The following is a 20,617-nucleotide window of genomic DNA, read 5'->3' on the forward strand; positions in this document are numbered from 1 at the left end:
TAATGACAAGAAAGTTGAGACTTATAACTCCCGTGTTGATCGGTCTTGAAAGGTTTAGATGCCAAAAATTTCGTACAAAAACCATTCCCTCATAGCGGCTCCGATGCCCATTCCTAAAATATTTCGCATGCCCGATATACCCAAATACAACAGGACAACCGACCCTAATGAGCATATTACCTCATACACTTGCGGGATTAAAGGAAACGTCCTGAATGATGATGAGATCGAATCAGTATTGTTGAAACAATTTGGGAAAACTTTGTCGAAAGGAGCCATGATTTGGTACCACAACTTGCCCCCTAACTCTATCGATTCGTTTGCTATGTTAGCAGACGCCTTCGTGAAAGCACATGCTGGGGCCATAAAGGTGGTGACGAGGAAATCAGGCGCTTTAGACAGAGGAACGACGAGATGTTAAGGGAGTTCGTGTCCCGGTTTCAGATGGAGCGAATGGAATTACCACTGGTCTCGGATGACTGGGTGTTATAGGCTTTATGCATGGTTTGAACGAGCGGAGTTCGATCGCGTCACGACAATTAAAGCAGAATCTGATCGAATACCCAGCTGTGACGTGGTCAGATACATAATCGTTACCAATCGAAGATCAGGGTCGAGGACGACCAATTGGGAGCTCCCTCGGGTTCAGTTTATCCTAATAGATCGGCAGCTAAGCCCCCGAGGGACACAGACAGGGAATCAAGATTAAACAAGGAACAGTATCAGCCATATGTCGATCGGAGGAACAACGGGTCGGGCGCAACATTCCTCAGAACGATCGGAGAAATTATCGAGGTCAAAGTTCTCGGGGATTCATGAGTATGAATGGCTTTGATAAACGTACCGACCCCGTGGAAGCACCTCGATTGTCGGAGTATAATTTCAGTGTAGATGCATCGGGGATCGTTTCAGCTATTGGAAGAATGAAAGACACCAGGTGGCTCAGTACTATACAAACTGATCCTACTCAGAGGAATCCAAACCTGATGTGTAAATACCATGACACACATGGCCATAGAACCGAAGACTGCAGTCAGCTGAGGGAGGAGGTAGCTTGGTTGTTCAACGAGGGTCTTCTTCGAGAATTTCTCAGCGATAGAGCTAAGAACCACTTCAGGGAAAGAGATGCAAACAGAAAAATGAGCAGGAGGAACCGCAACATGTAATTCATATGATCGTGGGCAGTGTCGATGTTCCACAAGGGCCTGTCAAACGCACCAAGGTGTCGATCACCAGGGAAAAACGGACTTGGAGCTATGTACCCAAGGGCGTCCTAACATTCAATGACGAGGAAGCGGAAGGCATATTTCAGCCGCACAACGACGTCCTGGTAATTCAAGTTAAACGTGTTCTAGTGGATCCAGGTAGCTCAGCAAACATAATCAGATCGAGGGTCGTAGAATAGTTCGGCCTTCAGGACCAAATTGTACCAGCATCCCTAGTCCTAAATGGCTTCAACATGACAAGCGAAACAACAAAGGGGGAAATAATCCTACTAGTGAACGTGGCCGGGACCATCCTAGGTACAAAATTCCATGTCATCAAAGGCGACACGAGGGATAATGCACTCCTCGGGAGACCATGGATACACAACATGAGGGCAGTACATTCAACCCTCAGCAAATGATGAAATTCCCAACAGTGGATGGTGTGAAAATGGTTTACGGAGAACAACACACTGCCAACGAGATGTTTGCAGTCGAAGAGGTGATACCGGTACCAGCACCTTCGACCTCGGAAAAGTCAAGCGCCAAAGATAAGCAGACGGCTAAATAGCAATCACCGCCCCCAGCCTCGACCGAATCAGAGCAGCAGGTAACTGAAGACGAAAAAGAGGATCTCCTTACTCCTTGAACTTTCGTCGTTTCTGAAGAGTCTGATGCAACCAAGTCGACGGTCGAGGAACTGGAACAGGCCATACTGATCGAATACATGCCCGAGAGAAAGGTATAACTGGGTACGGGGTTAACCCCGAACTTAGGAAAAAATCATTCAATTTTTTATTGATAATATTGATTATTTTTCTTGGTCCCATTTAGACATGACAGGGATCCCACCGGAAATAACAATACACTGGCTAAGCCTCGACCCCAGGTTCAAACCAGTAAAGCAAAAAAGGAGGCCCAGTCCGAGGTGAAGCATGCATTCATAAATGATGAGGTAACCAAACTTCTTAAAATAGGGTCTATTCGGGAGGTAAAATACCCCGAATGGTTAGCCAACGTAGTTGTAGTTCCTAAAAAGGGAAACAAACTTAGAATGTGCTTAGATTGCAAGGATTTAAACAAAGCATGCCCAAAAGACTCTTTTCCATTGCCTAACATCGATCGCATGATCGATGCCACGGCCGGCCATGAGATCCTAACTTTTCTCGACGCCTACTCCGGGTACAATCAAATTCAGATGAACACGGAGGACCAGGAGAAGACCTCGTTTATCACTAAGTTTGGAACATATTGTTACAATGTAATGCCCTTCGGGTTAAAAAATGTTGGAGCTACATACCAACGCCTAGTTAACGAGATGTTCGAGGAACAGATAGGTAAATCAATGGAAGTTTACATTGACGATATGTTGGTTAAGTCCCTACGCGTAGAGGACCATTTAACTCATTTGTAGGAAATATTCAAAATCTTAAAGAAATACAACATGAAGCTTAACCCGGAAAAATGTGCCTTCAAAGTCGGCTCTGGCAATTTCCTCGGCTTCATGGTATCTAACCGGGGGATCAAGATCAACCCGATAAGATCAAGGCTATCGAGGATATCACTGTCGTAGATAGTGTGAAAGTCGTACAAAGGTTAATAGGACGAATTGCCGCCTTAGGTTTCGAGGTCATCGAATTGAAGCCATAGATTTTTTTCCTTGATCAAAAAGAAAAAGGATTTCGCGTGGAGCCCGGAATGCCAACAATCATTGGAAGATTTAAAGGGATACTTATCGAGACCACCTCTCCTTCACACCCCGAAGGTAGATGAAAAGCTTTACTTGTATTTGGTAGTGTCTGAGATAGCGGTAAGTGGGGTACTGGTTCGAGAAGAGCAAGGTACACAATTCCCTGTTTATTATGTAAGTCGAACTCTAGGTGATGCTGAAACTAGTTATACGCACTTAAAAAAATTGGCACTTACTTTAATAAGCGCATCTAGAAAGTTAAAGCAATATTTCTAGTGTCACCCAATATGTGTGGTAACTACTTACCCCCATTGAAGTGTTTTGCATAAGCCCGAACTATCGGGCCGGCTGGCCAAATGGGCCGTCAAACTTGGCGGGTACGATATCGAATATCAACCCCGAACGACCATCGAGTCTCAAATCTTAGCTGACTTCGTGGCCGATTTTACGCCGACCCTCGTACCCGAAGTGGAGAAAGAACTTCTGCTAAAATCGCGTACATCATCGGGGGTATGGACCCTTTTCACGGACGGAGCCTCGAATGTGAAAGGGTCCGGGCTTGGCATTGTTTTGAAGCCACCAACAGGTAGTATTATTAGACAATCTATCAAAACTTCTAGGTTGACTAATAACGAGGCCGAGTATTAGTCCATGATTGCAGGTCTCGAGCTAGCTAAAATCTTGGGGGCAGAAGTCATTAAAGCCAAGTGCGATTATCTATTGGTCGTAAATCAAGTAAACAAAAGCTTTGAAGTTCGAGAGGATAGGATGCAAAGATATTTAGACAAGCTACAGGCAACTTTGCACCGCTTCAAGGAACTGACTCTAGATCATATGCCACGAGAACAAAATAGCGAGGCCGACGCACTTGCTAATCTGGGGCCATCGGTTGAAGAAGATGATATCTTCCCGGGGACTGTCATCCAATTATCGAGGTCTGTAGTTGAAGAGGGTCATGCCGAGATAAATTCTACAAGTTTGACTTGGGATTGGAGGAATAAGTATATCGAGTATTTGAAAAATGGAAAACTCCCATCAGACCATAAAGAGTCAAGGGCCCTACGAACCAAGGCTGCTAGGTTAACATTAGATGAAGATGGAATATTGTACAAGATGGCGTTCGATGGACCATTGGCAGTATGTTTGGTATCGGGGGATACGGATTATGTTTTACGAGAAATCCACGAAGGCACTTGTGGGAATCACTCCAGCGCCGAGTCTTTAGTTCGCAAAGTTATCAAAGCAGGGTATTACTGGGATAGCATGGAAAAAAACACTAAGGAGTTTGTTAAAAAGTGTGATAAATGTCAAAGGTTCGCTCCAATGATTCACCAGCCCCGAGAGCAACTACAATCAGTCCTATCCCCCTAGCCTTTCATGAAATGGGGAATGGCCATAGTCGTCCCTCTACCAACGGCCCAGGTAAAGCTAAATTTGTCTTGTTTATAACTGATTATTTTTCTAAATGGGTGGAAGCACATGCCTTCGAGAAGGTCATAGAAAAGTAAGTTATTGACTTCATCTGGGACCACATCATATGCCGGTTCGGGATACCTGCCGAGATTGTATGTGAGAATGAAAAGCAATTCATCGGCAGCAAGGTAACGAAGTTCCTCGAAGCACACAAAATAAAGAGGATCTTATCAACATCGTATCACTCAATCGGGAATGGACAGGCCGAGTCAACAAACAAAACTATCATTCAAAACTTAAAGAAAAGGTTGGACGATGCAAAGGGAAACTGGAGAGAAGTTCTACCCGAGGTACTTTGGGCATATCAAACGACATCGAAGTCCAACACGGGGGCTACTCCGTTCTCTTTAGTATATGGCTCTGAGGCCTTAATCCCGGTCGAGGTCAGAGAACCCAGTGCCAGGTTTCGACATGCATCAGAGGAGTCAAATCACGAGGCTATGAATACTAGCCTCGAGCTATTAGATGAAAAACGAGAAGCTGCACTTGTTCGGATGGCGGCGCAAAAACAAAGAATTGAGAGATATTATAATAGAAGAACTAACCTTCGACACTTCGGAATCGAGGACTTAGTTCTATGGAAGGTCACCCTCAATACTCGAGACGCGAATGAAGGGAAATTGGGCCTGAATTGGGAAGGACCGTACAGAGTCATCGGAGTTGTCGGTAAAGGATCTTACAAACTTGGCACAATGAGAAGCGAAAAACTGCCGAACAATTGGAATGTATCACTACTCAAACGATACTACTGCTAAGGTATGACTTTCTCCTTTTGTTCATTTGAATTTAAAACTAACTCATTGCAGGTGTTCGATCGAGGACATCGAAGACACCCTTTTTTACATGAAGACCTTAGGTTTTAAAGCACGCGTTGCACTCTTTTTCCCTTAGATCGGATTTTGTCCTAAATGTTTTTTACCGGCGAGGTTTTTAACGAGGCAACAACTATGTGCTACCCGAGGAGAACTCAACAGTATCCAAGGCTTCTTTTTAATCAACCTCCAATACTGGGGGGCATCACCCTCGGAGATGGTATTTTTTAGGAAAATACTTCACGCCAAAGAGGGCCTCGATAGGAAAACTTTGTAATGGGCCAAACGGTCAGATGAACCGTGTCCATGTAGAATAGTCGAGCCCCGACAGCAAAACATTTATGCATGTATCAATTATTCAAAGAAGCATTCTTTCTATATCAAAACACTTTATGTCTCAAAAATATTTTTGCTACTATACGAACATCATACTTGTGATCTTGCAAGAAATGGCTCAAGAGCCAAAACGCGAGTACACCTCGAATACTCGGGGACTGTCATCAACAATCAACACATTCGAGTCATCCAAGCTCGAATTAAGACCTCAAAGAGGCATCCCCTCGTCATAAAGGCCAAGGCCATCATATCGGGGACTAACCTTTCGAACAAGTTCGAAGGGATATCCGGAAACAAGTCCAAGAGACATACCCGAAGGCTACGGCCATATTAAAGACTACGGTCATATAAAAGGCTACGGCCGAAATAATGCGGCTAGGAGACGTCCGACTTCCGCCATAAATTAAAGGCCTTCAAATACTTTGAAAAACCGGGTAAACTAGGCTACCCTCGGCAAAAGCAAATAGGAAAGGGCTTCGATAATATCAGCCTTCAAAAAAGCCTCAAGAGGTGTTAAATTATCGTAACACAAACGGACTACAAATGGGGTTCCGATTGAACCTTCGAAAAACCCAATAGGTACAAAAACACATGCTAAGGCACAAAGAAATTTTCACTAAGTCTTTTAGCCGAAAAGAGGGAAAAATTATAGTTGTCCTAGCGGCCGGATTAGCCCAATTTAAAGAGCCTAAGGGCCAACCTAAAAGAGCCTAATGTCCAATATAAAAGAGCCTAAGGGCCGAAGCATGCGGAGTTCGAGACCTTATTCTCACTCAACTCTGACTCAAAAGTCCCATCATCCCGAGCTCGCATCAAATCGACTTAAGCATAGCTCGAGGGTTAACAAAAACCTTAAGAGGTATTCCATTATAAGTTCGAAGATCGCCTATTGATCACTAAAACCCTAAGGGTTTGTTATATTCTGAGCCCGAGCCAGTGCTCACTTGATCATTGGAATTATAACATCAAAATTTTTCACAAATAAATATGAAGCAAAATTCAATACAAATCGGAGATAAAGTGAAAAGAAAGGGAATTCATTATATTCACATAGAGTATTTACAACGCCCACAAAGGGCCTTACACAAAAACAAAACGAAGGAACCTAATCTACTTAGGGGCCACGTCCTCAGGAACCACATATTTGGAAGCCACATCCCTGGGATCTACATTTTCGGGAGCCATACCCTCGGGAACCACCTCCTCGGGGACTCCATCCTCATATCCCTCACCCTCAGAGCCACTCACAGAATCTTCATCATCGGAAGAAACAAGGAAATTGACATCGTCCTCAAGTGCTTTTGCTTGGGCTATTTCATTGGTGAGGTCGAAACCTCGAGCGTGAATCTCTTCGAGGGTGTCTCTCCGGGCTTGACACTTGGCCAAATCGCTGACGCACTTCTCCCGTTCAGAGGCCTCCCTTAGCTCCGCTTGAACAACCTCGGCATCCCTCAAGTAAACGGCGATTGTTTTATCAGTCTTGGCCTTCGTCTTCTCAATTTCAGCCTTGGCCTCAGCAACCTCGGCCCCGACTTCAGCGAGTTTTGTCTCGAGCTCCTCAATCTTCTTGGCCTGGGCCAAATTTTTCACTTTGATACCTCGGAGCTGAGTCTCGGCCGAGGCCAGTTGGGCTTGAGCAACCTCTTTATCAGCAGCAAGCCGATCCATGCTGTCCTTCCATCGGTAGCAGTCAGCCTTAACCTGATCGGCCTCGCCCCGAAGCTGCCCGATCACCTCTAACTTTTGCTGAGCTGAGACATTGAAGTGTTATCCTCCACAGTAGGGCCAAGAAGACCATACTTTGTCAAAATCACGGTTTCCTGCTTCTCTAGCTCGGCCTCGTTTTTTCGAGCTTTGGCCAAATCAGTCCGAAGGTCCTTGAGCTCCTCCTCCTTTTGGCTACAAAGGAGTCTCAGGGCCTTCTCTTCATCCGAAGCCTTCCTGAGCTCGGCCACACATTGGCTCAGCTCGGCCTTGAACTTGTTGATGGCCTACGCATAAAACAAAGGGATATCAGTCAAGAAAGGGGACAAGAAAGAAAATTACAACAAATAAAAGTTAGTGTTTACCCGAGAAAAGAGATGATGTGCCTCTTCGAAGAGGTGGATGTGTCATTAAGGTCGGTGGCATCATCGACCCCAGTGAAACAATCCTGAAAAAGATCTTCTTCGAGGACCTTGCTCGGGTCGGGCGTTCACAAAGCTCGAGCGTCTTTTATTGCCTCCTCGGAATAAGATGGTAGAGAAGGGGAGTGACCTATTGTCACGGCCCCGAGCTCCTCACTCGGGGCGCTCTGATTAGTGTCGATATTTTCAGCACTTGCCCCCCCGGTATACTTGTGGAAGGCGGAAGAATAACCTCGACTTCAGGGGACTCGGGGGCTTTACCCGAATCTTTCTTCGGAATTTCCTCACCACGAGGCAAGGTCTCCGGCTCGGAGGGCTTGGCGGCCTCGACCGGTTTCCTAGTCCGGATCAACAACTCCGATTCTGCACCCTCATCTTCTTCATCATCCAGAGACTGGTGGACTGAATCTACATCCATGTGAATGAGTTTCTTCTTTAGCCTTCGAGCATGGGCTTTCTTGTCTTGGGGATCTTCGGGCTTCGAAGCCCTTTTCCTCTTGTTATCTTTCCCCGGTTTAGGAATCGGGGACTTGGTCTCTTTTCCAGGAGGGGTCGGCCTCATCTCGGAAAAATCTTTGAGGCCTGCATAAATCAAGAACCGAGCATGAGGAAACGAATGACTTCGGTAAAGGAGGAAAGCGTCAAAAGGCTTACAAAGAAATACTCACCATGATTTTTGGCTTCCCATTTGGCCTTCGATAAGTCACGCCATTTGCGCTCGTCATACAAGGAGGTCGCGACTAACTTCCGGACCCAGTCTTCGAGGTCAGGGATCGCATGGGGCATCCACGCTTCGGCTGCAAGAAGGATATAAGCATCACGAAATACAGGAACAGAATGTAAGAAAGCACTGAGGGAAAGACTTCACTTACGCTCATGTTTCCATTTCTCCAGGAACGACATTTTTTCCTTGGGGATGATGTCCGAGGTCCTCATTCGGATGAACCGGCGCATCCAACCTCGGTCTTTGTCCTCGTCATTACTAGCAAAGAAGGCTTTGCTCGATCGGCGTTGGAGCTTGATCAAACCTCGAAAAAGTTGAGGCCGATATAATCGGATAAGCACTACAACAAAAAGGGGATTTAGCGACAATTATTTAGCAGCAATAAACTAATTGCCGCTAATTTATTCATGGAAGGCAAATATTAGCGGCCAATAAATATTACTAACTAATAATTAGTATATTTTTAGTGGTCATTCAAAAGAATAGGTGGTAAAGTTATTGTTTTTACTTTTAATGTTGCCTCCAATTTCTATTTTTTCCTCTAAATCTTTCCCGCCTAACTATATACCCCCTCAATTTTAACCTAAAGACTACTAAAAAAATTTGGAATTACCTTAATTGAAAAAACCCAAAGGCCGAAACTACACAAATCTCATCCGTTAGCGCCACAACACAAATTCGTCGGCCACCCTAACAACCAAAAGTGTCTAGTAAGTTTCAATCTCTATATTTAGTGTTCGATTTTGTTGGTGTTGGGTTAATTAAAATTTTCTAATTGGTTGGGTCTATGGTTTGATTGTCGAATATCTATTCACTAAATGAGTATCTTTGTATCTCTTTCTAGTTTGGAATTGACGAATCTATGGCATGGTTTATAGTACTTAACTTCATTGTTCCTATATTCCAGATCTATAATTGTTTATAGAAAAGATGGTTTGAGCAATTCAAGATAAAATTGGGATTAAGCCAAAAAATTTCAAATTAAAAGTTTCTAATGGAAAACTTTTGTTTGCATGCCTAGTGCACCCAGAACTGAAGTTTTTATCAGAAAACAGTTGTAATTATTTTATTAACTTTATACATTTGCATTTCTTGGAATTATAGTTATTTTTAAGTTCTTATCAGAAAATAATTATTCTTAAGTTAGCTATAGTTTCTACAGATATTTAATTTCAACTATTTGTGATACATACAGTATGATTATGCCCAAGGTTTGTCAAGGCCTGATGTGCATAATTTTCTGTCACCTATTTGAGAGCTTCGTTAATAGCATGTAAGCATAATCTAGTTTTCATATTTAAGGAAAAGAACATGGCGACTATAACATTTCCTAATGAACTTGGGTGTAGCTTCTTTTTACTTCTCCAAGCTAATACTTGCTTTTGATTTTTTTTCGGTTTCTTCTCAATCATAACTAAGAAAGAAACTCTCTTTCATTGTTTGCACATTCATTTTGTTCCTTTATTAATCCATCTAGTTGTTACTGCTTATAAATATTAAGTGATAAGTTGACTAAAAAAGAATCTGGTAGTGATGGAGTCTTCAAGATATTTTTTTCACATTATATTTCATCTTTTTACAGAGTTATTTTATAATTTCAGGTCATATGGTCTGATGTTCGATAATTTAGCAGGTGGAAGATTTCAATATGATGAAAAGTTGCAGAAATTATTTGAAGGCTATCATTCGTCAGGATTAGTTATATAATGACATTAGCTATTTAGTTTAAACAATATAAGTTTATTTTTAAAGTTAATGCGGCACTAATATTTTTGAGTAATACTTACTTTTACTTGTTAAGATTTATTGAGATATATTATATTTCTTGAATTAATATTAATATATTTTGTTGTTTGGATCATATTCTGGATGAATGTAGAAACTATTATTAATGGTGGTTAAACTATTGCTATTACAACTTGTGACTTTTAGCGCTAATTTAAATGGACGATAAAAAGAAAAGTAAACACATTTCTACTAGGGATATTGTACCCATTATAATTGCTGAAAAATAATTGATGTTAAAGATATTGACTTTTAGTGGCAATTTAGTTGAATATATCAGCCATTAAAATAGACGCAGAAAGTGAATGCTATAGCCATTCTAATTGCCACAACACGATTGCCATTAACTATACGAACTATTAGCGGCAATTATTTTGAATTTAGTGGCTATATAAATGGACACTAAAGGAGCATAATTAGCTATTTTGAATTGGATTTAGCAGCCATAATAATTGCCGCAAACAATTGCCGTTAAAGTTTATAGTTTTTAGCGGCAATAATTTATACCATTTACTAGCATTTGTGACAATGGCCGCTAAAGGCTTTACCGACCCCGGCTTCAGCGGCTAAAGAACAATAGCCGGTAAAGGATATAGCGGCAATTGTTATTGCCGCTAAATCCCCTTTTTGTTGTAATGAAGGTGATTGAGGGTAAACTCCAGTCCCCTGGCTTTGCTAGAGAAATAACGGAGCATGATTACTATGCGCCAAAAGGAGGGGTGAATTTGGCCAAGGGTGACTTGATATCTTTTGCAGAAAGCAACCATGACCGGATCAAGAGGGCCCAATGTGAAGGAGTATGTGTAAACACTTAGGAACCCCTCCACGTGGGTGGTGACATTCTCCTCGGGGATCGGGATCTGTACCACGACCTTATCCCCCCTGCCACAATCCCTTTTCACGGCCTCGAGGTGTTTCTCCGTTATCGAACAAATGTACCTCGATGCATGTTCACATCGACCAGGAACTGCAGGGGGTTTTCTACGTCGAAGTCTTTATTTATGACGCAGGCGACGGGAACGATCTCGTGAAGGGCCGGCGCTTTGTCACCGGCCGGACGGGAGGAAGAGGAAGAAGCCTTTTCTTTTTGGGAACCGTTTTAGAGGTTTTTGCCATGATTTTAAGTTAAGAGAAGCGGAAGGTGGCGGAGCTTGGCTTTTTCCGGTACTAAAAGGGACGGTGGAAGCAGGTGGTGAGAGAAAAAGACGAAGAGAAGAAGGGATCAGAGAGAACACAAGGAAGAAGTAAACTTTTCAATTCAAAATAGGAGCCCCATATTTATAGGTAAGCGGCGACGTTTCAACGACGCTAGTGGCCGACCATCATTGGAAAAACATTTAATATTTATAGGTGGCGGAGCTTGGCTTTTTCCGGTACTAAAAGGGACGGTGGAAGCAGGTGGTGAGAGAAAAAGACGAAGAGAAGAAGGGATCAGAGAGAACACAAGGAAGAAGTAAACTTTTCAATTCAAAATAGGAGCCCCATATTTATAGGTAAGCGGCGACGTTTCAACGACGCTAGTGGCCGACCATCATTGGAAAAACATTTAATGTTTTGGGGAAGCGAACTGACGGGACATTTCGGTCACTTCGAGCGCCTACGTCACGAGAACATTATTAGGGACTCCGGAAAGTCGAGGTTCAAACGTGGGGACTATCTGTATACAGTGAAATCAAGTGCCCCCGATTTTGTGGGCTCGAAGGTTCATATCGAGGAACATAAGGCTCGTGTCGAGGAGTAGACTCACCATGGACCGAGTTCGAGCCTGAGGGCGGAGTACGAGGCTCGAAGAGCTAAGTGCTCGAGGAACATCAGAGTCCAATATGACCAGCCTCGAGATAATGCCGTTATGAATTTGTAACAGAATAAGCAAGATTCCTGCCACGTCCCCAAGATCGTGGCGTAAATCCCGGAATAGATTTGTACGAATCCGTGCTAGGTGGTTAGTCAACTGTCCCAATAAAATTCTTTACTGTAAATAGAAATGTACCTTATTTAAGGTTCCCCTATTGTATAAAGAGGACCCCAATCATTTGTATAAGACAATCAATCATTGGCAAAGAATATACTCTCCTACATTTTCGCTCATTGTTCATCAGAATTGTCCTTTAGCTTTATTATTCTTGCTTTACTATTCTTGATTCATCTCGAGGTCACTTTGGCTCGAGGTCGAGACTGACCTACATTCTGGTTTGGTTTTACTTATTTCTTTCATTTATACTTCAAATTTCTTTTTAATTAGTATTTAACTAAATCACGTATCTTTAAAACCATAAATCAAATTTAATTGTTACTCGTATTTTCGAGGTAAACAATTTTTATTTATATAATTAAACATTATATTATTTTATGCGAGAATATACATTAAAGTTAATTTTCTTAAACTGTTAAATCAAACGACCCCTAATATTCTATCTCACCAACTTAAAAATGTTGATGGGAATAAGAGGATCTATTCTACTTCATTCTTCCATCTTCCATGTGTAAATTCGAATACTTTTTTCTTTAAATCTCAAATAAAAATATAATATCTTTTTCAACGGCATCTTACTCTTTTCCCATTCTATCCTTTCTTGTCTCCATTTACTCCCCCTTAAATAATTTCTTCTTGTCTCCTCAAAATAATTCAAAAGGACAAAATAATAAATAAATAAGTAATAAATAAATAAATAATAAATAATCGACCCTCCCGCAGTTTCTTCTTCACACACACATCACCTTCCTCCTCACGGCTTTATCTTTTTCTTTGCAGATCAAGAACCCAAAATAAAAATAAAAATTATATATACAGAAAACTGACTACGCGTTGAGAGCAAAGCAACTTAAAAATAAAGTCTTTACCACTAACTAAAGTCTCCATCTTTCATTTTCTTTCACCTTATTCTATTCATTAGCAGCATCTTCACTCCTTCAGCCTATTTATCCAGAAAAAAATATTTTCTTGATCTACTATTTTTGTGACCAGTTTTGTTTAATTTTAAGTGAACCAGCTGAAAATTCTGGTGCTTCTTGTTGTGATATTATGTGGGGTTCATTTTCTGTTGTTTAAAAGCATAAAAGTAGTACTAAGTTTTTATTGTTCATGTCATAAAGGCCAAAGCTTTGTACTTTATGCTTGAGTATTCAAATGCTTAGTGAATTATTGTTAAGTGTTATGATTTTGGTAGTCAAATAGATGTGTTAGTTCATTTGTTAAGTTGTTGATTAAGCATTTGGGGTTTTGAAATGGGATCTGCTAATGGATTTTACACCGGAGAAGAATTTAATTTGGAGACAAAATGGTTGATTGATCCGAAGCTTCTTTTTGTTGGTCCTAAGATTGGAGAAGGTGCTCATGCCAAAGTGTATGAGGGAAAGTAAGTTTGACTTTCTGTTGAATCTTGACTTAGTAATATTGTGTTTTTTTACTGATCTGTAAGAATTGTTTGTTTATTTGAAGTAATAATATTACAAGGTTCTATATTTATTGGATTACTGTTTGATTTCATTCAGCTAGTTCAATGGTTTGTTTTTAGGATACTGTTTTGTTACAAGAATTAAGAATTTATCCCTAATACTTAAGTGAAGGTGATTTGAAAGTGTGGGCTAGTTAGTAAAGTTAATATTGCTTAAATTTCTTGTATGATGTTGTTTTGTGGTCCTTTAGTTGCTTATATCTTTTTTTTTTGGGCTGGGTTAATCGCAGATACAAAAACCAGAATGTAGCGATAAAGATTGTGCATAAAGGGGAAACGCCAGAGGAGATCGCTAAGAGGGAAGCTCGTTTCGGAAGGGAGGTTGCAATGTTATCCAGAGTTCAGCACAAGAACTTAGTGAAGGTTGTTTTTGAGTTCCGAAACTTTGTTTGGATATATGATCTATTTGATGAGGGATTAAGAGGGTTAAATTTGTGACTGATTTTGATTTCTTTTTTCGTTTACAGTTTATAGGAGCTTGCAAGGAGCCTGTCATGGTCATTGTAACTGAACTTCTTCTCGGTGGAACGTTAAGAAAATACTTGGTGAGCATGAGACCGAGGTGTTTGGATACTGCTGTTGCTATTAGATTTGCACTTGATATAGCTCGTGGAATGGAATGCTTGCACTCTCATGGAATCATTCATCGTGACCTAAAACCTGGTAAACTTATAAATCTCCCTCTTCGGGAATATTTATTTTATAACTTAGACTATTCCAAGTTCCAACTGACACTTGTTGCTTGTTGAGTTTGCTACACACTCATTTAAAGTTCGCACTGTGTTTCAAAGTGCTTATTTTGACAAATTAGTTAAAACATGAATAGAGGTGTGGTCTGTGATTATCACTGAGCTTTTTAACTTTTATCTGGTCTTGATCTCTAGTAATGTTCAGTGAGTAATCCTTGAAAAATGGAAGCTACTTACGGATCACTAATAAACATTAACATTCTTACGGATAAAAAAAAAAGGCAGTAACATCCCTTGTTGCGTCCTGATCTCCGCGTTGCGTCCTTCCTTTTGCCAACTATTATGCTTTTAACAAAAAAAGAAAAGAAGTTTTTCAAGCCTCCATTGGTGTTGCTACTCACTGATCCTATTTTTGTCTCTGGCTGAGTAGAACAGGACAATGTAAATATTGATAGTAATCTTAAGATGCTCTTGGTGTATTCTTACAGAGCTAGATTCTTAACAACACTACGGTACCCTGGTCAGTAGGAGCAGCTAAATACATAAGAAACTTTATGTGGAATAAATTCCCTGCAACTGCTACAAAAGAAGATGCTTACCATCATCCTTAATAGTACAGTGGTCTAAAAAATTGACCTTTACATATTTTTTCCTTCAAAGGTTAAGAAAATAATTTCTCAGACATTCTGATCCTAAATGAAAAGTTCACGTCTTTTTACTACAATTCTATCTCTCATGAGGATGCATAACATTTTCTAAATATAAGCTTGTTTACTTTTCAATCTTAGGAAAACCTGAAAATAATTATATAGTCGTCTCTTTTGGCCTACTAGTAGGACTTGTACTTGTCTAGGGTCAGCAATGATTTCAAACTTTACATGTCTTCTTAGCTAATCGAGGGTGTTAACAAACAATTATCGATATTGCTATTCCTTTAAAAAGTTACAATGCCATTAGTAGCATAAGCATGGACCTTTATTTCTCTTTCTAAGCTCTTCTGATTTGGGTTCTGTTTGCAATCTCCAGAGAACTTGCTTTTGACGGCGGACCACAAAACTGTCAAACTTGCGGATTTTGGTTTGGCAAGAGAAGAGTCGTTGACAGAGATGATGACTGCTGAAACTGGAACTTATCGCTGGATGGCTCCAGAGGTTGATTCTTGAACCGTTCTGCTTATTAATATATTTCCCATTCCTTTTCTCTTTTATCCTGTGGCTGCAGTACAACCGACTTATCACTCTATTTTTGGTGGCAGCTCTATAGCACGGTCACTTTAAGACATGGCGAGAAGAAGCATTATAATCACAAAGTAGATGCCTACAGTTTTGCAATTGTCCTGTGGGAACTCATACATAACAAATTACCATTTGAGGGAATGTCTAATTTGCAGGCTGCTTATGCAGCTGCCTTTAAGGTAAATATCATATCGTCTCTCCGTATTGATTTTACCTTGTCATCTAGTTATCTCAATACTATTCTTCTGTTGGATCATCATTTGTAATTATCCTGAATTAAAGTGGATGAGAGAGGTGGCATATGATAGCATTTAGTTGGTTCACACTTCACATCACAATTGGACCACTGGGACACTTGTACAACTTTGGCTGAATGTGCTTAATTTACAAAAGTTTGTCCCACAGTTGAAGACTTAAAAAGTTGCTTTTGTCTGAAAGCACCTAACTTTTTGACTGAAGAACATGAAACGTGGATAATTACTATCCAGAAACTTGGGGCCCGGTGCCCCAGAGATTTGATCTAGTGGTAAGAACGTAACGCATGATGTGGGTGCGCGCCACAGGTTTGAGCCCTACAACATACAAAAGCATGGTATTTAAGTGGAAAAGGGTAAAAGGGGTGGGTCATCATCAACCGAGTTTCGAACCGTGCACAACTAGAGGATTCTGTGTTTAATAGTTGTTTGGTTTTGCTAAAACTAGTTTATACCTTTTGTGTTTTGCAGAACGTGAGACCAAGTGCTGATGATCTTCCGCAGGATTTGGCTGTCATTGTAACTTCCTGTTGGAAAGAGGACCCAAACGCTCGTCCCAACTTCACTCAGATAATACAGATGCTTCTACATTATCTTTCTGCAGTTTCACCACCAGAACCAGCTATACCACCTAGGATTTTCACTTCAGAGAATCATGTCTTGCCACCAGAATCTCCAGGTACCAGCTCGTTAATGGCCAAGTGCGATGACTCGGGTGAGACCCCAAAAACACCAATGGAGAATCAGCCAAGAGGGTTCTTCTTCTGTTTTAACCAATGTTACTGATCCCCAAGGGAAAAAAAAAACTGTTAATTACCCGGGATGTATTCCAAGCTCAGCTATATTTTAGGAAGCTCACAAAAAGTTTAGCCCATATGTATCGATAGATAACTTAGCTTTTGGTCTTTCTTTGTCTCACCCGCCACAAGAAAAAGGTCGAGCGATTAGGGACCCTTTTGAATTTAGCTTTTATAAGTAAGCCAACCATGTGATTCAGAGGTGAAGTTGCTGCAGGAAGATGCATGATCAAGACTCTCCCTTAACACCGAACGCGTTCTGACTTAATGTGAGGAGTTTCTGGATGCTGGAGTTGGGTTGCTGTGATGTATATTATAGTTGTAAAAAATAAGGTCCATCCAAAGGCCTGTACTCCAATCTTTTGTTTAACCTCAATTGACTCTTGTCATTTTGGTGCATTATTGAATTGCTAAATGAGTCATTAGGAAGTTAGGAACTTGATAACATTTCCCTTGGGCATTAAATGAAATTTTGGAAGAACCATAAAAGGTTTGCACTACTAATGTAAATGATAACTAGAGGTGACAAAATTAACTCAATTTTTAGTAAACCATCAACTTGCTTGAGTTTAAACAGGTTGGATTATAACCTGATTGTTGACTTACCGGGTTGAACTCACAATGATTCATCAAACTATTGGAAATGAGTCATTATAGTGTTATCCAACAACAACGACTTAGTAAAATCCCACAAGTGAGGTATGTGGAGGGTAGTGTGTACGCAGACTTTACCCCTACACCAATGGAGTAAAGAGGCTGTTTCCGATAGACCCTCGGCTTAAGAAGACAGAAAAGACGAGAAGAGACAACATATCAGTACCATCAACAAAATCATTATAGTGATATCCGACGGGTGAAAAAGCAACTTAAACTTGTACATACATAATCAAGTTTGAAGATTGCTTAAATTTGACTCAACCCGTCCATTTACCATTACTCCTAACGATAACTAATAATCCAATTTATTTCGATATAACAGAAAAATCAAGTTATAGGATGGATTGATGAATCGAGTATTTGAAAGAAAGGGAGAGTAGAGGTTGGTAAACAAGTAAGTGGATCAACACAAAATAATTAGGTCTTGGATCTTTTTGGCCGGACTTTGAAAGTTAATGCTTTTGGTCCACCACAGAAATCACTCAATAAAAACAAAGTTTTAGGAGGACAAATGAATCAATCATTAGCATATACAGACAGTCGGCTGTCGGCCCTATGACACATAAAAAGAATATCAAAATAAACGCCGTTGCCGGGGATCGAACCCGGGTCACCCGCGTGACAGGCGGGAATACTTACCACTATACTACAACGACTTTGGTGTTAGTGGAGGCATTGGACTTTTATTATTGCTAATTTGTTGTACTTAATTCTAAAATAAATCATACTAATTAAGAGGTAGAAATGTAATTTTGCATCGAGTGGCAAGCAGCGAGTCATTTCATAAATGGTACATTGGCATAATAATTAATAAACCATCAGTTCTACCTTTAAAATGTCAAGTGAAATTGTGTGTTCTACTCGTATTTGAGCATTCAAGTGAGGAAAGCAAAAGAGACTGAAGAAAAGGGTATTTTTCATGATCTGGTTTTTTTTTTCTATAAAAGTAAAATAAAATTAAGGGCACATAGCAGATTTTAGGGGGCATATAGTAGCTTCTAACATAAACTAATATTAGCAAAAATTCAATACTTCCCACGACAATAGTCTAATACCAATGAGACTGGCACACTGCTAGGAGCCAAGGACTACTTTTTATTTGGGCTCTGTGTAAATTAGTGATGGAAGACAAAAACGCTCATCTAACAAAATGGATGGGTAATTAATAAAAAACATTGGTGCGCATCTGTTCCAACTTCCAAGGAACATGTAAAGAAAAGAGCATTTTCCTATGCGCAATTTTAACTTTTGTATAAACGGCCGTGGCGAAGCCAAGAATGTCCTTCAAACTTAAAGAAGTGAAAAAAATTCTTCGACAAAGAGTGTTCAATATATGTTACATACCTTTAAAACCTAATATTTCAATATATATATTACATACCTCTAAAACCTAATATTTTACATATATATGTTGGAGTTAAGAAGTTGGGCCACAATACTGTTGTTGATGCTGAGGCACACCCCACGTAAGAAGAAGCCCATTTGGTTGTATTTATTTGTATCAGCCCACTTATTTAGCGAGGCCCATTTTTTTCAGTCATTCTTTGGTAGTTAGCCATTTTGTATATAGCAGAACTTTGGACTCTTCTAGAAGCAGATTGATATTCTAAACGTCAATACCACACAAGAGGAGGGGGGGGGGGGTGATTTGTGTGGTACCCAATTTTCGCTTATCTGAACTATAGAAGGACCTATTTCTTCTAGGTGTTCCAACTACTGTGGTTGCGGAATAATAAATACAAAAATAAAGAACACATAGATTTTTACGTGGAAAACACCTGACTCAAAAGGTGAAAAAATTACGACCTACTACTTAGTAGGATTTTTCCAAACTTCCACTAAAATCACTGAGCCAAAACAGCATTTACAAAACTCTTTGTAAACCTAAGGATTAACTCTAATCCCATTGTGGCACACAGCCTCAACTGTTGCGACAACTTCAAGTTAACTCTAACTTGAACACTCTAGGTACCTAATACAATTGCTTCTATGAAAGCTGAAAGATACAATGTAAAATCACCTACTACAATTGAACTAGAATAAAAGATAGACACTTGGAACTGGTTCTTCTATCTCGTTCAAGTAGCTTCAGGATTGCACATTCGAATCACACGTAAATTGCTTGCAAAATCGCCTTGCTCTTTTGCTCTCAATTTAAGTTTAACTTCTGCTTGTGTGCATTACCTGTAAAAGAGAACAACACTTACATTTAATAGGTTAGTAATCAGAGTTTGACTGGGATTCAGTTGCTACTCTTTTATCGTAGAAGAGTTCATAGTGATCTCAAACTCTAACACTATCTTGTTCCTAAACTGTGTTCTCTTTATGTAAGGAGTCTTTCTCTCCTTATCCAATATGCAACCTTTTCAATCAAATCAGGAGATATCGCTTCTTGATCAGTTAGATTTATCTCCTTCACGTGCATCTCACATGTACAGGTTGATCATGACTGTGCTTTACAAGATGGACCTGGTCCATGTCTGAGTTCTTTTGTCAATCTTCAAAACTTCACATGTTCTTGGGCCAACAAATCCCCTCTTTTTGATGATGACAAACTCAGTGCTATTTACTTACTTGGATCCTGCAAGAACTCAGCTCAACCATCAAAACAAAGTGTAGAAAATTTACTCACCATCAAGGACCAGGTTAATTAGGTTATAAATATCACTTATTCAGAATGTGTGTAAAGCACAAATTGTTGATACCCAATTTTTCCCTATATATTTCTAATATACAAAATACTTTCAAAATAGCATGTCCAAATATTTTACTATTTTTTCCTTAATTTTTAAAGACTTTTTAATCAATTTATCGCCCTATTTTATCCGTAAAAACCCAATAATTATTTCCAAAATTATCATTTTTGGCGATTCATTTATTGGATTTTCATATTTATACTAAAATGTGGCTAATACAATTTTTTGCATATTTTTACAAGGTCATTTAGTATTTTTAAAGTTAAATTGTATGTAATTACAATATTAGCCTTTTTTAGGATTAATTACGTTTATATTCATAAAAATTAGGTCTGGTATTTTTAAATAGTTAATTATGTGCTATTATTCATTTTAGTACCCTTAATTTATTTCCAGAAATTATTTTACTATTTTTAAAACCAAACAGGGAAAAATGGCTATTTAAATGGTAGCCCCATTTGTATTTCAATTATAACCAAGTTCAAACCCCAATCCCAGCCCAATTTCGAATTAAAATACCCGACCCAAATCCTAAATCCGCCTACCCGACCAAAAGACCCACTAAATCCCGGTCGTTGATCTAAAAGATCAACAGTCCCCATAATTCCTTTCCTTTTTTAATCCAACAACCCCCCAAACCCTACCCATTCTCTCATTTCAGCCGCCCTTGAATTCCCTTCTCC

At 40.0% G+C, this 20,617-nt stretch overlaps 1 protein-coding gene and 1 non-coding gene across 2 annotated transcripts; one reads left to right on the plus strand and one right to left on the minus strand.

The window, feature by feature from the left end:
* Positions 1 to 12,813: 12,813 nt before the first annotated feature.
* Positions 12,814 to 17,023, plus strand: LOC109241374 (serine/threonine-protein kinase HT1-like). The gene is made up of 6 exons (XM_019408114.1): positions 12,814 to 13,507; positions 13,837 to 13,969; positions 14,074 to 14,269; positions 15,322 to 15,446; positions 15,551 to 15,709; positions 16,256 to 17,023. The coding sequence occupies exons 1-6, from the start codon at positions 13,377 to 13,379 to the stop codon at positions 16,568 to 16,570; spliced, it is 1,059 nt and encodes a 352-aa protein (XP_019263659.1). The 5' UTR covers positions 12,814 to 13,376; the 3' UTR covers positions 16,571 to 17,023.
* A 799-nt stretch (positions 17,024 to 17,822) lies between these two features.
* On the minus strand, positions 17,823 to 17,894 carry TRNAD-GUC. Its single transcript has one exon. It is a non-coding gene; the product is annotated as a tRNA-Asp (tRNA).
* Between the last annotated feature and the right edge of the window lie 2,723 nt (positions 17,895 to 20,617).

This window comes from Nicotiana attenuata, unplaced genomic scaffold, assembly GCF_001879085.1.
Source record: "Nicotiana attenuata strain UT unplaced genomic scaffold, NIATTr2, whole genome shotgun sequence".
Taxonomy (NCBI): Eukaryota; Viridiplantae; Streptophyta; class Magnoliopsida; order Solanales; family Solanaceae; genus Nicotiana; species Nicotiana attenuata.

What these genes read in the sequence shown, in the direction of transcription:
- LOC109241374 (XM_019408114.1), top strand. Translation starts at nt 13,377, where the DNA reads ATGGGATCTGCTAATGGATTTTACACCGGAGAAGAATTTAATTTGGAG. An exon ending in TCATCGTGACCTAAAACCTG is followed by an intron (nt 14,270 to 15,321) that starts GTAAACTTATAA and finishes TGCAATCTCCAG; the next exon opens with AGAACTTGCTTTTGACGGCG. An exon ending in ATCGCTGGATGGCTCCAGAG is followed by an intron (nt 15,447 to 15,550) that starts GTTGATTCTTGA and finishes TTTTGGTGGCAG; the next exon opens with CTCTATAGCACGGTCACTTT.